This window comes from Zingiber officinale, chromosome 7B (genome assembly GCF_018446385.1).
Source record: "Zingiber officinale cultivar Zhangliang chromosome 7B, Zo_v1.1, whole genome shotgun sequence".
NCBI classification, from domain to species: Eukaryota; Viridiplantae; Streptophyta; class Magnoliopsida; order Zingiberales; family Zingiberaceae; genus Zingiber; species Zingiber officinale.
In genome coordinates, this window is record NC_055999.1 from 120535511 (window position 1) to 120548741 (window position 13231).

The 13231-nt window shown below is 34.6% G+C and overlaps 1 protein-coding gene across 1 annotated transcript; it reads left to right on the top strand.

Moving 5' to 3' along the window:
* The first annotated feature begins 5253 nt into the window (after positions 1–5253).
* Positions 5254–5785, top strand: LOC122004783 (ATP synthase subunit alpha, chloroplastic-like). Its single transcript, XM_042559617.1, has 2 exons — positions 5254–5636; positions 5782–5785. The coding sequence occupies exons 1-2, from the start codon at positions 5254–5256 to the stop codon at positions 5783–5785; spliced, it is 387 nt and encodes a 128-aa protein (XP_042415551.1).
* Positions 5786–13231: the final 7446 nt, after the last annotated feature.

Sequence of the window (13231 nt, forward strand, 5' to 3'; positions counted from 1 at the left end):
TATTTATATGGAATTTGAGATATTTAATAAGAGGTTAAGCCAATATTTAATTTATAAGATATTTAATTATAGAATTTGAGATATATAAGAAGTGGGATATTTAATTGATAATGTAAATATAATTACCATAAATAAAATATCATTATTCTATACCGTGTACAAGTTGGTGTCATTATGCGAAAAATCTAATAACTAACTCATATAACATATTATTTGATCAATCATGATTTTAACCTAATTAAATAATATTTTAACGAGCAGACTATATAACATTCATTGTATTTTAAATGAATAAAATCATGCAAATATAATTGATAGTAGAAGTTAAAGGGTAATTTTTATAAGAGAACTAAATGTAGAGGTATTTTGGGATTAGGGCATTTGACTTTTTTTTTTTTAGAAAAATATACGTTAATATGACGTCTCTTAATTTGAAATGCCCTTTTAATTTTTATATAAAAAGCTTTGCATTGAACATATTTAACAAGTAAAATAATAAAAAGAGCACTTAATACTTGTCTATATATTATAATTTTATCCATGATACATAATTCATCCAAAATTGAACTTTGATTTAACATTATTTAAAAAAATTGATACGCGTAATATTTTATGATTAAAAACTTATGATATTTTCTATGTGTTTTTAATGCGAGACTATATTTACAACCTTACAACCCAACAATTAATATTGGATTGTGGCAGTTGCAATTGCAGAGTAGTTACTTGTCACACCCCACAAACCCCATTACACTCTCTCATTCCAAGCTCTCTCGATCAATTAACCGACTTCAGGCTATTTTTATTAAAATTAAAACTTTACAATGAATCCGAGATTCATCGCAAATTTGCAATGATCCTGAGATTCGTCGCAAATTTGCAATGAATCTGTTTATTCGTTGCAAATTCGTGATGAATCCCTGTTTCATCGCAACTACTTAATAATAAATTATATAACAATATTTGCAATGAATTCAATATTGTTGTAAAATCTACGATGAATTCTAGATTCGTTGTAAAATTTGCGACGAATTTTAGATTCATTGCAAAATCTATGACGAATTCCGTGTTCATTGCAAAATCGATGAAAAAGTTACAACTAATGATTTATTCATCTCTGATTTTACAACAAATATTTATTTTTATCGTTGAATTGCAACAAATTTAGTAATGAAATATTTTTCATTGTTGATTAGCCATAAAATATTTTGTTGCTGATTAGCCATGAGATATTTACGTTGCTAAATTAGTTACTAAGTAGTAGCAATTTATGTTTTTTTTACAAAACTCGTCAAGTTTTCGACCTTAAATGATTGGGTTTTTTAGTGCGAAGTGCTTATGGGATGAAAGTTTTTTTTCCAGAGATAAGTATTCGTTAAAAATCAATTCTCTACTTTATTATAATAAATTTATCTTCTTCTAGTTAATTGGGTAGCTCGTTGCTGAGCACCTCTATCTGGTCGCCGGTGTTGATGACGATGGCGTCAGCGAGTGGCTGCACGTCGACCCACTCGCCGCCCTTGAGGACCTGCAGCCCGCCGACGTGGTCGTCCTGGAAGAGGATAATGACACCGCTGGCGTCCGTGTGCGGCCGGAGGCCGAGCTCCACCAGGTCCAGCCGCGGGCACGGCGGGTAATGGCTCACCTTGGTGCCGAAGAAGGGCCGGAGGTGGCCGCCGTCGGTGAACCTGCTCCTGATGGTTCCCTTCTCGAGGCCCAAGTTCTCGTCCATGATCTCCATCAGTTTCTCGGCCAGCTTCTTCACCTCTGCTCTGTACTCCTTCATCGTCTCCCTGATCGATCATCCATCAAACAATTTGTCAATAATTCAAGAACAATTATCATCGAAATTCAAATTCATTCATTCTTTTACTTGAATTGCGGAGGGTGAGAAGGCCATTGGTTGTCGTCTTCGAGAACAAAGACATCTTCCCAATCGATCTTCCCAATCGACATTTTCCAACTTCTTCTTTTCGACTTCTTCTTCTTTTTCTTCTTCTTCTTGAACAAGTCGGTCGAGGAGCTGAACAGGCCGAGAGGCCTTGAAGCCCTCGGCCCTGTTCTTGTAGCACTCATTGCACACCTTCTTCACGCGTTCCAGTAGCTCCACCGGAATCCCATGGATCACGAGCTGCAATTCGATAGTTCATTATCGGTTCTAGATCGAACAGAGCCTCCAAATCGTATATCGTATATCGTATAAAAAAAGGAAAAGAAAAGATGGTAGTATTATAGACCTGAAAGAAGCCCCATTCTTCGCATCCATTGGCTATCTGAGCCAAGGCCTTGGCCCTCTCCTCTCCCTCCAATTTTGAGAAGTCGATAACCGGAATTGCCATAAGATCGTATGTATGTATGTATGATAATCGGAATTGCCATAAGATCGTATGTATGTATGTATGTAATCAATGATCGAAGAAACTTTCGTATGTATGTATGATTGACAAAAATAAGTTAACGTCCATCCATTGGAGACTAATAAATTAATATGGACTAAAGTGAATGGTTAACTAATGGTATAAATACATATTATAAAACACTATTAAGCTAATGATTGATTAACCATCTCTATTTGATATATATATATATATATATATATATAGAGGCACACAAAGAATAATAGTTAGCACACCTTCATATGAGCCGAGTTTGCACACCTTCATATGAGCGGTAGTAGGTGGCATCTAACATTGATGATCTAATGTAGCTTAAATTTATTTATTTTTTGTTTCTTTTATCTACGTATAATAATTCCCTTCTCTCTTCTTTAAAGTACCACTTTGGTGTTGTTACCACCAAACTAGCATTACCCATCTTTCTTGGTGCTAATTTCTACAAACTTACAAACTAACACCAATTGTTGTTGGTTTACAAATCAAGTGTCAGTTTGTACAAACTAGCACAAACATTAAAGCTGGTCTTTAAAGATCAGCTCCAACGTGCTAGCTCTGGTCTTTAAAGACCATATGTTAGAGTTGGTCTTTAAATATTAGTCATGTAATTTCATACTTTTATTAAGAATCGGCTAATGTCTTCTGTCATCATAGGTGACTAATTAATCAACTATTGGGGGCATTTTGACAAATATCAAAATTACAAGCACATTTCTACAAGAATGGACGAAGTTCAGTGGGCTATCTTTTCTCAGCCCATTAACTTGGCCCATTAATTTATCTGGTCTTCTATCGAACCGTCAATTGCTGCTTGCTTCCATCGTCGATGGCGATCCTGGTCCTCCGCCTCCTCTACCGAAACCCTAATTCTGCCGCCGTTGGCCTCCTCCTGCTCCCCCTCTCTCGCCATTTCTGCGATGCCTCTTCACTCACACCTAATTCTAGCCCTAGCTCCGATGCTCGGTCGCGTACTCCCCTCGAGAAGCAATTTGACTCATGCATCGACCGTCTCCGGCCGGGGTTCACCTCCAATGACGTAGCCGAAGCCATTCGTGCGCAATCGGACTCTAATCTCGCCATGCTCCTACGGTTACATCGTGCAGGGGCTTTGCCAGAAGGGGTGGATGGAGAAGAGGTCGAAGGCACTAGTGCCCACGGCGACTATATACATGGCGGTGATCTGCAGCCTGTCGCTGGAGCGGCGGCTAGAGGTGGCGGTCGAGGTGGTATTCGACATGCTGGAGAACCGCAAGGCGCCGGACATTCTGACCTACCGGACCTTGCTTGAGGAGATGTGCAGGGAGGGGCGGTCGGAGGTGGCATACGATCTGCTGGAGGAGCTCCGGCAGAGGAAGGGCGCCATGAAAGGAAGGATGCACTCCGACTTTTTACCCAGCCTGCACTGGTGTCTGGGTCTGCCAGCCGCAGCATTGATTGCTTCAAACTTCTTGTTTGAAGTAAAGTTTGGCCCTTTCTGAGCAGCATCCGTCCCGGAATCATTAATTTTTTTTTTTCATTTTAATTATGCAAACGGGGAGACATCAACCACTACATTTCGATCGGCAATAACAGTTCTTTAGAACACACACTAAAGATTATGGAAACGACCATCTTGTAACCTGTTTATTACAATCAATTTTGATTCTTTCAAGTTGATCATCGTATGGATAGAAAGCTATAAAAATATCTTTCGAGTTGCGACAGAATCTAATAGAACAATGCTATATATATATATATATATATTCAATCATAAATAGGATTAGTTTATTTTTTTGTCAAAATATAGATTATGAAATATAGTTTATTTTTTTGAATAGGATTAGTGTACAGGACAATCCTATCTTTGCGCTAAAATGAGTTAGAATATTTTTTTTCAATATACAGATATATATATATTTTATTTCACACCTAATGAGATTTATTTATTTTAATATATATAATTAATTTGACTTAATAATTTTTTCTTCTTTATTCTTTTATATTCTACTCATATTTTTTTACCTATATTTCATATTTATTAAAAATTATTTTTGATAAATTTAATTGAGATTGATCAGATTATAAATAATATAGGATTGATTTATTTATATATTAGGATTTTTGAAAAGAAATTTTTTCATTAATATAATAAAAATATATAATTATAAAAAATCCTTTTTAGTAACGTTTTAAATTTAAAATAATAATAATAAAAATACTTTTTATAAGTTTTGATATGTTTAACTACAAACAGAAAAGAGAAGATAGGCTCATTACATTTAAAAAGCTATGGGAATACTCATACCATAAATAAATAATTGAGCGTGAGAGCCAAATGAATCGAAAGATTCATGTTTGGTTCGGGAAGAAATCATGGAAGTTGTTAAATTAATGGTAAGATAATCTACTTTCATTAAATGATTTATTAGATAATCGAAAACAGAGGATTTTAAGTACTATTCAAAATTCGGAAGAATTACGTAAAGGGGCCGTTGAGCAGCTCGAAAGAGCCCGGACTTGCTTACGTAAAGTGGAAATAGAAGCAGATGAGTATCGAATGAATGGATACTCTGAAATAGAACGAGAAAAAGTAAATTTGATTAATGCCACTAGTGATAGTTTGGAACAATTAGAAAATTACAAAAATGAAACGCTTCATTTTGAACAAGAAAAAGCGATTAATCAGGTCCGACAACGAGTTTTCCAACAAGCCTTACAGGGAGCTCTAGGCTTTGAACAGTTGCTTGAATAGTGAGTTACATTTCCGTATGATCCGTGCTAATATTCGCATTCTCGGAGCCATGCAAAAAATAACGGATTAGCCTTAGTTTCTAATTTAGGCATTATTTTTTTCCTTCCTAAAAAGAATAAAGAAACGCTAATGATAACCCTTAGAGCTGACGAAATTAGTAATATTATCCGTGAACGTATTGAACAATATACTAGAGAAGTAAAGATTGTGAATACCGGTACCGTACTTGATGTAGGCGACGAGATTGCTCATATTCATGGTCTTGATGAAGTAATGGCAGGTGAATTAGTAGAGTTTGAAGAGGGTACAATAGGCATTGCTCGGAATTTGGAATCAAATAATGTTGGCGTTGTATTAATGGGTGATGGTTTGATGATACAAGAGGGAAGTTCCGTAAAAGCAACAGGACGAATTGCTCAGATACCCGTGAGTGAGGGTTACTTGGGTCGTGTTATAAATGCTCTGGCTAAACCTATTGATGGGAGAGGTGAAATTTCAGCTTCTGAATCTCGGTTAATTGAATCTCCATTAAATTTAAATAAGATATGAGATAGGGATAATTAATGCAAAATCTTTCTCATGCATGATTTGATCGGGATAAATGAAAGCAAGATTTTTGTTTTTGTTTTCTATGACACTTTTTCTGATTTGAAATAGATGATTAAACATGTAAAAGAAAATTTTTAGGTTAGGCTATAGCCCAGGACGGGCCTAAGGTAAATCCGTCTCTGCCAAGATGGGAAGGAAAGAAAAAGATCGGTCCTTTTGCACGAGATCATGAGAACCCAATCAAAACGATCGCTCAACGAGACAAACATAATGAGAAGAGAAAGTAAGGGATCTACCTGCTCACTTGAAGTGCTCGTGTCCCTGGCCCTCTTGTGGAGACGTACGCGCTTCTTGTACAAGGGCTCCTCCATTTCCAACTTCCCCGCTGGAGGAAGTGGAGCAGAGTGTGGGGTGGAATCAGCTCGGCGCTTGCCGGAAACCGAAGACCAAATCATTCCGCCGGAAGATATCCAAAGTAGGAACCTTAGAACGCCCAGTTCTGTTGTTTCTCCGCAGCTTTTACGCTTCGATAGCGTATATGTACTTTGTAGAAGTAGAGGTGGAGGGATCTGTTTGCGAGGAAGGTGGAACAATTTCACAGAAGACGACGAAGGGATTCTTTAATAGGGAATAATTTTGACCGAATTTAATAAGTTTTGCCCACTTGGCATATACATTGCTTAGCCGCAGAGATATTTGGGAGTGATATATTTCTTTCTAAATATTTTGTAATTTTAAATATCTCGGTGGAAAAGGGATTTCTTTTAAATATTTCCTAATCTCAAATATTCTTTTTGGAAGGATATATTTTTTAAAATATTTCCCAATTTTAAATATCCAATTGGAAAGAAATATGAGGAGATTTGAATGTATCTCTGTTTTTAAAAAATAATAAATAAAAAACTTTATATTTCTATGGAATTTGGGATATTTAATAAGTGGTTAAGTCAATATTTAATTTATGAGATATTTAATTATAGAATTTGAGATATTTAAGAAGTGGGATATTTAATTGATAATGTAAATATAATTACCATAAATAAAGTATCATTATTCTACACCGTGTAAAAGTTGGTGTCATTATGCTAAAAACCTAATAACCAACTTATATAATATATTATCTGATCAATCATGATTTTAACCTAATTAAATAAAATTTTAACGAGCAGACTATATAACATTCATTGTATTTTAAATGAATAAAATCATGCGTGTATAAATTAGTATATAGTTTTTAATTACAACGTGTAGGAAATAGTTGATAGTAGAAGTTAAAGGGTAATTTTTATAAGAGAAGTAGAGGTATTTTGGGATAAGGGCATTTGACTTTTTTTTTTTTTTTTTTTTTTTAGAAAAGTATACGTTAATATGATGTCTCCTAATTTGAAATGCCCTTTTAATTTTTATATAAAAAAACTCTGCGTTGATCATAATTAACAAGTAAAATAATAAAAAGAGCACTTAATACTTGTCTATATACTATAATTTTATCCATGATACATAATTCATCCAAAATTGAACTTTGATTTAATATTATTTTAAAAAAATCGATACGTGTATTATTTTATGATTATAAACTTATGATATTTTCTATGTGTACACTTCCCAACAGTTAGTAGTGAGGAGGGTTGTGACAGTTGCAATTGCAGAGTAGTTGCTTGCCACACCCCACAAACCCCATTACACTCCCTTTCCATAAAGGGCATTCGTCCAAGTGAAAAGAGGGTTGCTTAAAGTGAGGGGGAAAACTCTGTTCATGCATGAAGAAGAGTGCATCATTTTGGCAGAAGAACATTCAAGTTCAAAATTAGGGATTTGGTTTATGGATATTTCAAGGAGGTTCATTGTGATTTTCTTATAGATGACAAACACAAAGATTGTTCTTCGTCTTCAGTAGATCATTTCGGGGGATCATTGTAAGTTTTTACTGGCTTTGAATTATGTATATCATGCTTTAGATATGCTACAATTTTGGCAATTACTGTCAACGTTTTAATAATTATTGATTGTCCATCTGTTTCAAGTTCATGATAATCATGTGTACTTTAATGTCTTATTTATGGCATGAGGTTCATTATCATCACTAATTTTACTCTTTTACCATACAATGGCCTTGCAAGATCTCTCTAAGTTGTTGAAAATGAGATCCTGGTTGTATTTGTTAATTGTTCATCTGCTTCAGGCTAATGATAATTGTTGTGCACTTAGATGTCTTATTTATAGCATGGAGTTCATTGGTCATGAACAAATTTACTCTTGCTATAAAATGACTTTTACAAGATTTATCTAAGTTGAAATTAAGATCCTTGTGATTTTTAGACGGTTGCTACTTGTCTTTAAAAAAAAATCCATCAATTTCTAGTCTACCTGCCTGCCTGTCATCATCAATCATGTTGCTAGTAAGATTGATCATGAATTTAGGATCTTATGATTGTTTGTTCCTACCATTTTGTTTAAGCAGTGTAGGTCTCTAGTTTCTTGAGGCCTTCGGTTTCAAAATTGTCAATTGTGCTTATTTGTTACAAGGCTATCTCTATTCATTTGTTATGTTCTTTGTGCTGATATGTTAGCAAAGGATCATTGCTCTTTTATGTAAAATAAATTTCAAAATTCATTCCTAATTCCAACCTGTCCCACATGTCTACTTGTTTGTTTCAATTCTTAAGTTCAATTATTTGTCAATGACTTTGCAGCCGATGGCCATCAAAGTGTGAGTAGAAGTAAATGGGTAAGCATTAGTCATAAGTGTAACATTAGATTTATCAGTTCATTGATTATCAATATCATATTCCTAAAAAGAGCACTAGTCTCCTTATTTGATTTGTGCAAATTTGCTAATTTTTCTTTATCTTATTCCTTGCACTTAACCATCCTAAATGAATTGTAAGTTAACTATACTCTAATTGATTAGACAATACATTACTACGCTTCTCCACAATAATATATCCCTTTTAAGTGTCTATTCAATGCTCCCAATACAATCATGCGTGTAGTCGGTTCCTTGGTATCAATATTTGCAGTAGTTAAATTTAGTTTATGTTTTTGCAGTTAACAACTCAAATATTAACTCAGTGCAAGGTTTTGTGCTCTGTTGATATATTGCTAATTGGCCTAGTTATTGATTCTTCATCATGTCAATGTCAATTTATCCAACTTATCTGATTAGGTAAGATACATACAATCATTCATTTTTTTATGGTCTTTGCAAGTTGTTTTCATTGTGTTTCCACATTAATCTCTCTGCTGTACAAGTCAAACAATTACTGTCTGATTTTTAGCTGAAGCAACTTCTGATAAACTTTTCCTATTTTGAGATTCTTCTGGATATGTTCAAAAATTTATTTCCAAACAGAAATGCTCAAAAAAATTCCCACAAATTATATCATTGTATGAAATTAAAGCTTAGCTTGTGTTAGTTCATAATGTTTAAGATCAAATTATAGTAGCTCATATATGGTGAAACTTGATGATAGTTGCATGATGATGTAAACAACCTTTGCTAACATCTTGCCATACCTAAGATTAGATCTAGGAGTCGTGTTTATTTTTATTAATCGTGTTTCAGATTGATCAAGTTGTTTAATGTTATTTAAAATTGTGTCTAATATTATACATGTTTTTGAACATATTCCACATGCGATCAGAAGTTTCTTCTTCCCTGGTGCTTTGCAATATGTATGAGGCTTTACTTGGAACATAAAACACCACAGTATGTTCATTGATTGGTTCTTTGTATCAGTGTGATGACTTTGATCTATAGTCTGTGTTTGTAGCACATGTTGGTAAGTAAAATACCTTCACCTATAGGAAGACACAAGAGTGAACTCTCTACCAAAGCCAAAAGATCTTTGCCTCAAGAACTTCTCTATGCCTATTCATCTGCATGAAAACAATTGGTTCATCATAATACGACTACTGAGAATAATGTTTCATAAGTTGTTAAGCGAATTGGGAAGTATCTTCTACTATGGATCTCCAAGTAACAAAGTATAATGCAACCCTTAACATACCTTTTATTGAAATATAGTAAAAGAAACTAAAGGGTGATTTAGATAAAGGATAGTCTTATTTAGGAAGTTCTTGTCAATTAGGAATTTCATATAAGAGTTTATTATATGCAATTTTGCTTATATTGTAAAAAACTGGTTTCATGATTTGAATCCGTGATATTAAAATCACACTGTAATAATTTTACCGTGGTACCAGCATGTCAAAGGCAATTTTGAATGAGTTATTTATCGTATTTCATGATTTTTTTTTCTAGATGCCCATTTGAAAGTTTAAATGATATCTTTGACAAAAAAAAAAAAATTTCCCAACGTGTGTTTTATATCTTGATATTTTCCAACCAAAATATCTTATGAAACCTTGAAGATTTAATGAATTTATTGATGTCCAATCAAAATCTATTAAAAAATTGACTCGGCCTTAAATTAGAAATTAAATTGCATTTGCACATCTATAGCTCCTTCACTTGTTGCCAAAGAACCCCAAACTCTATCCACGTGAGAATTATTTGATTTGGCCAACGGAGTGGGACCCGCTAAATCTACCAAATGGCCAATAAATTCCCCCTCCCCTACTTTTGTCACGTGGACAAATATTATTAGGCACAAATAAGAATTATTATTAAATCAATTAGGCTACGTACTTAGATTCTTATAGCCTGTGGGTCCGATATTTATAATTTATTTTTTAATTATAATATATTTATAATTTTTTTTTACATACATTTAAGGAATATTGGACTTCTAGATTATTCACTATAGGTATTTTTTGATTTATTTTGACGGCCAATAAGAAATTTTGGTAGGATCTAATCAAACACCTCAGGTCAACGATACCTAACTTGATTAATCTTGTATTTTTATATGATTCTTATAACCATCATAGCCTTGATTTAGAAACGATGCATCAAGGGTTGAATTGAAAATAAACTCATTTTTTTCAGATATATAAAGATCGATTCCTAACTTCGATAAATTAACGGATGAGTTTTTCTTAAAAAACAATTGATATAAGAACGTTAGGTTGATCGGTCATCTGCTACAAATATTTCCCGATTTATCTTAATGATCTATCAGATTTTTTATAGATCAGATTGATCATCTCTAAAATTAATCGATGTAAACTAAATACCTAATTCCAACAATAAAAAAAACTGAACTCGTAACTTGAATTAAGACACCTAATGAACTAACTAGATCTCATTGATTGCATTAGCTATTCCAAATTCATTGTAGTAATAAATTATCGAACAAGATCTCTCATATATATATATATACAGGATTGATATGCTGCGCGACTGTGCGCGCGCAGCATATCAATCGGCGTTTTTTAATTTTTTTATTAGTTTTTAAATTAAAAAATAATTAAAAAATTTTTTTATGATTTTATTTCTAGGGTTCAGGCTCTGGTTGTAGTATTAAAGCTTTTTTTTTTTTTTAGATTTTACCTATAGGGTTTAGGCTTTCCAATTAGGTTATAGTGTTTGGTTTAAAAAAAATATTAAAATAAAATTAATTTAAGTATTTATTGAGTATTGTAATATGTTAAGGGGATATATTAATATATTAGAAATTTATATAAGGAAATGTGAACATTCCTTGATCTTGGATCCGCCCCTGTATATATGATGTGTGTGTGGTTTAGTTCAATCGCACGAGTCAAGTTTCATTTGAACCTCACGAGGGAGCCAGACTAGCGCAACATAAGAGGTAAATCTTAGTTACCCTCCTCGTTAAGTTTGATTTGGTCCGTGTACTCGAACATTCCTTGATCTACTATGTCGATATACAATAATATGAGTGGGATCTAACTCCGTTCGAAACATCATAATCAAGAACTATATATATATATATATAGTGGTGAATCTAGAAATTCAAGTATGGAGGGACGATTTTTACACGGAATAAAGGACATTATCCTCTATCTCCACTAGTAAAATTTCATAATACTAGGGGTTCTGGATCCGCCCCTGTATATATGATGTGTGTGTGGTTTAGTTCAATCGCACGAGTCAAGTTTCATTTGAACCTCACGAGGGAGCCAGACTAGCGCAACATAAGAGGTAAATCTTAGTTACCCTCCTCGTTAAGTTTGATTTGTTCCGTGTATTGATTTTCGATTTAGAATTTAGCCAATGGAATCGTCTATGTTCAACCGAACAGCCATAATGAATTTCTAAGGGGGGTCGGGAAGGGTTGCGGACTAACAAATTAAGGGGGCGGAGTCTTTTTAGTCACTATAGACTGTAAAAGAGAGTACTTTACTCTTAGCTAGTGAATGCGATGGTCAACCGATCAACGGGCCGGGAAGAAGTTACCATTAAACATTTTGAACATACACACTACTCAAGCAAGACAACTCTTCTACATCAACCCAAAAGAAAAGGAAAAAAACAAGAAGCAAAAAAAACAGTGAAGAAAACTTAAATGTAAACAATTAAGTCTCATCACATCACGGTTAATTTATAGTCGACAACCGAGTGATTAGAGAGAGATAAATTACAGAGTTAACTTATATCCGATTGCTAAATATCTAGAGGAAGGAAGGAATTTTTTTTTCCATGAGAATATATATGTTGATCGAGAATTGATCTTTTATCATATTATGACACACTATCATTCTCAAGCCAATTAGACATCCCTATAACAAAAAAAAAAATCCTAGCTAATAAGGATCCTAATTAAATAAAATATTTACAATTTTTCAAACAAAGTGTTTATAAGAGCATCCATAGTAATTGAAATTTTAGGAGAGTTTTTTCATTAGGACATCTGTTTCACGTTAAAAGTAAAAAAAAAAAAAAATCATACATCTCTCAATTATCAAAAACCCTTTCAACAATTTTTTTTCATAAATTTCACACTTTTCATTATATATATGATCCGGTGATAAGGGTCTACCCCTCAGAGGGTCATGGCCATGGTGGAAGTCAAGGTCTAGGCGGTCAACGTCCATGTGTCGCTGGTCGGTTGGACAACTCACTCGCTCGACCGGTATAAAGAAGTACCGATCAAATATCACCATAGCTCGGCTAGACACCGAGCTTTCGATGCTCAAAACAAGACATACGCCGAGCGGTCAGCTCGCTCCGACTTACATTTAACCCTGGAACCGGTGAAAAGGGATCGCAACACAATGAAACTCGGACAGTGGAATGATTGGTCGAGCGACCACTCCGCTCGGCCAAAGGGCTAGACCACCCGAACGGCTAAGGGCTGGCCGAGCGGTTGTCTCGATCCGCCCACTAATAGACAAAAGGAGGATCAGTCGACATCCTCGTAGGAATTCGTGCCACCAACAAACGACATGGTTGACGGTATGGACGGGCAGAGAATCGTACGGCAGAAGCTTCTACTGTAATGTCAGAGATATGCTTGGGTCATTGAAGTATGGTGTCAGAGACACTTTCCTGACATGTCTTTTCAGGGTAAGCTTTGAGAAGCGTGCGCGCCTCGAGGAGCGTGCACGTCTCGAGGACCGTGCGCGCCTCGAGGTGCGTGCACGCCTCGAGGAGCGTGCACATGAGCCTTCGGAGCCCTATATAAAGGAC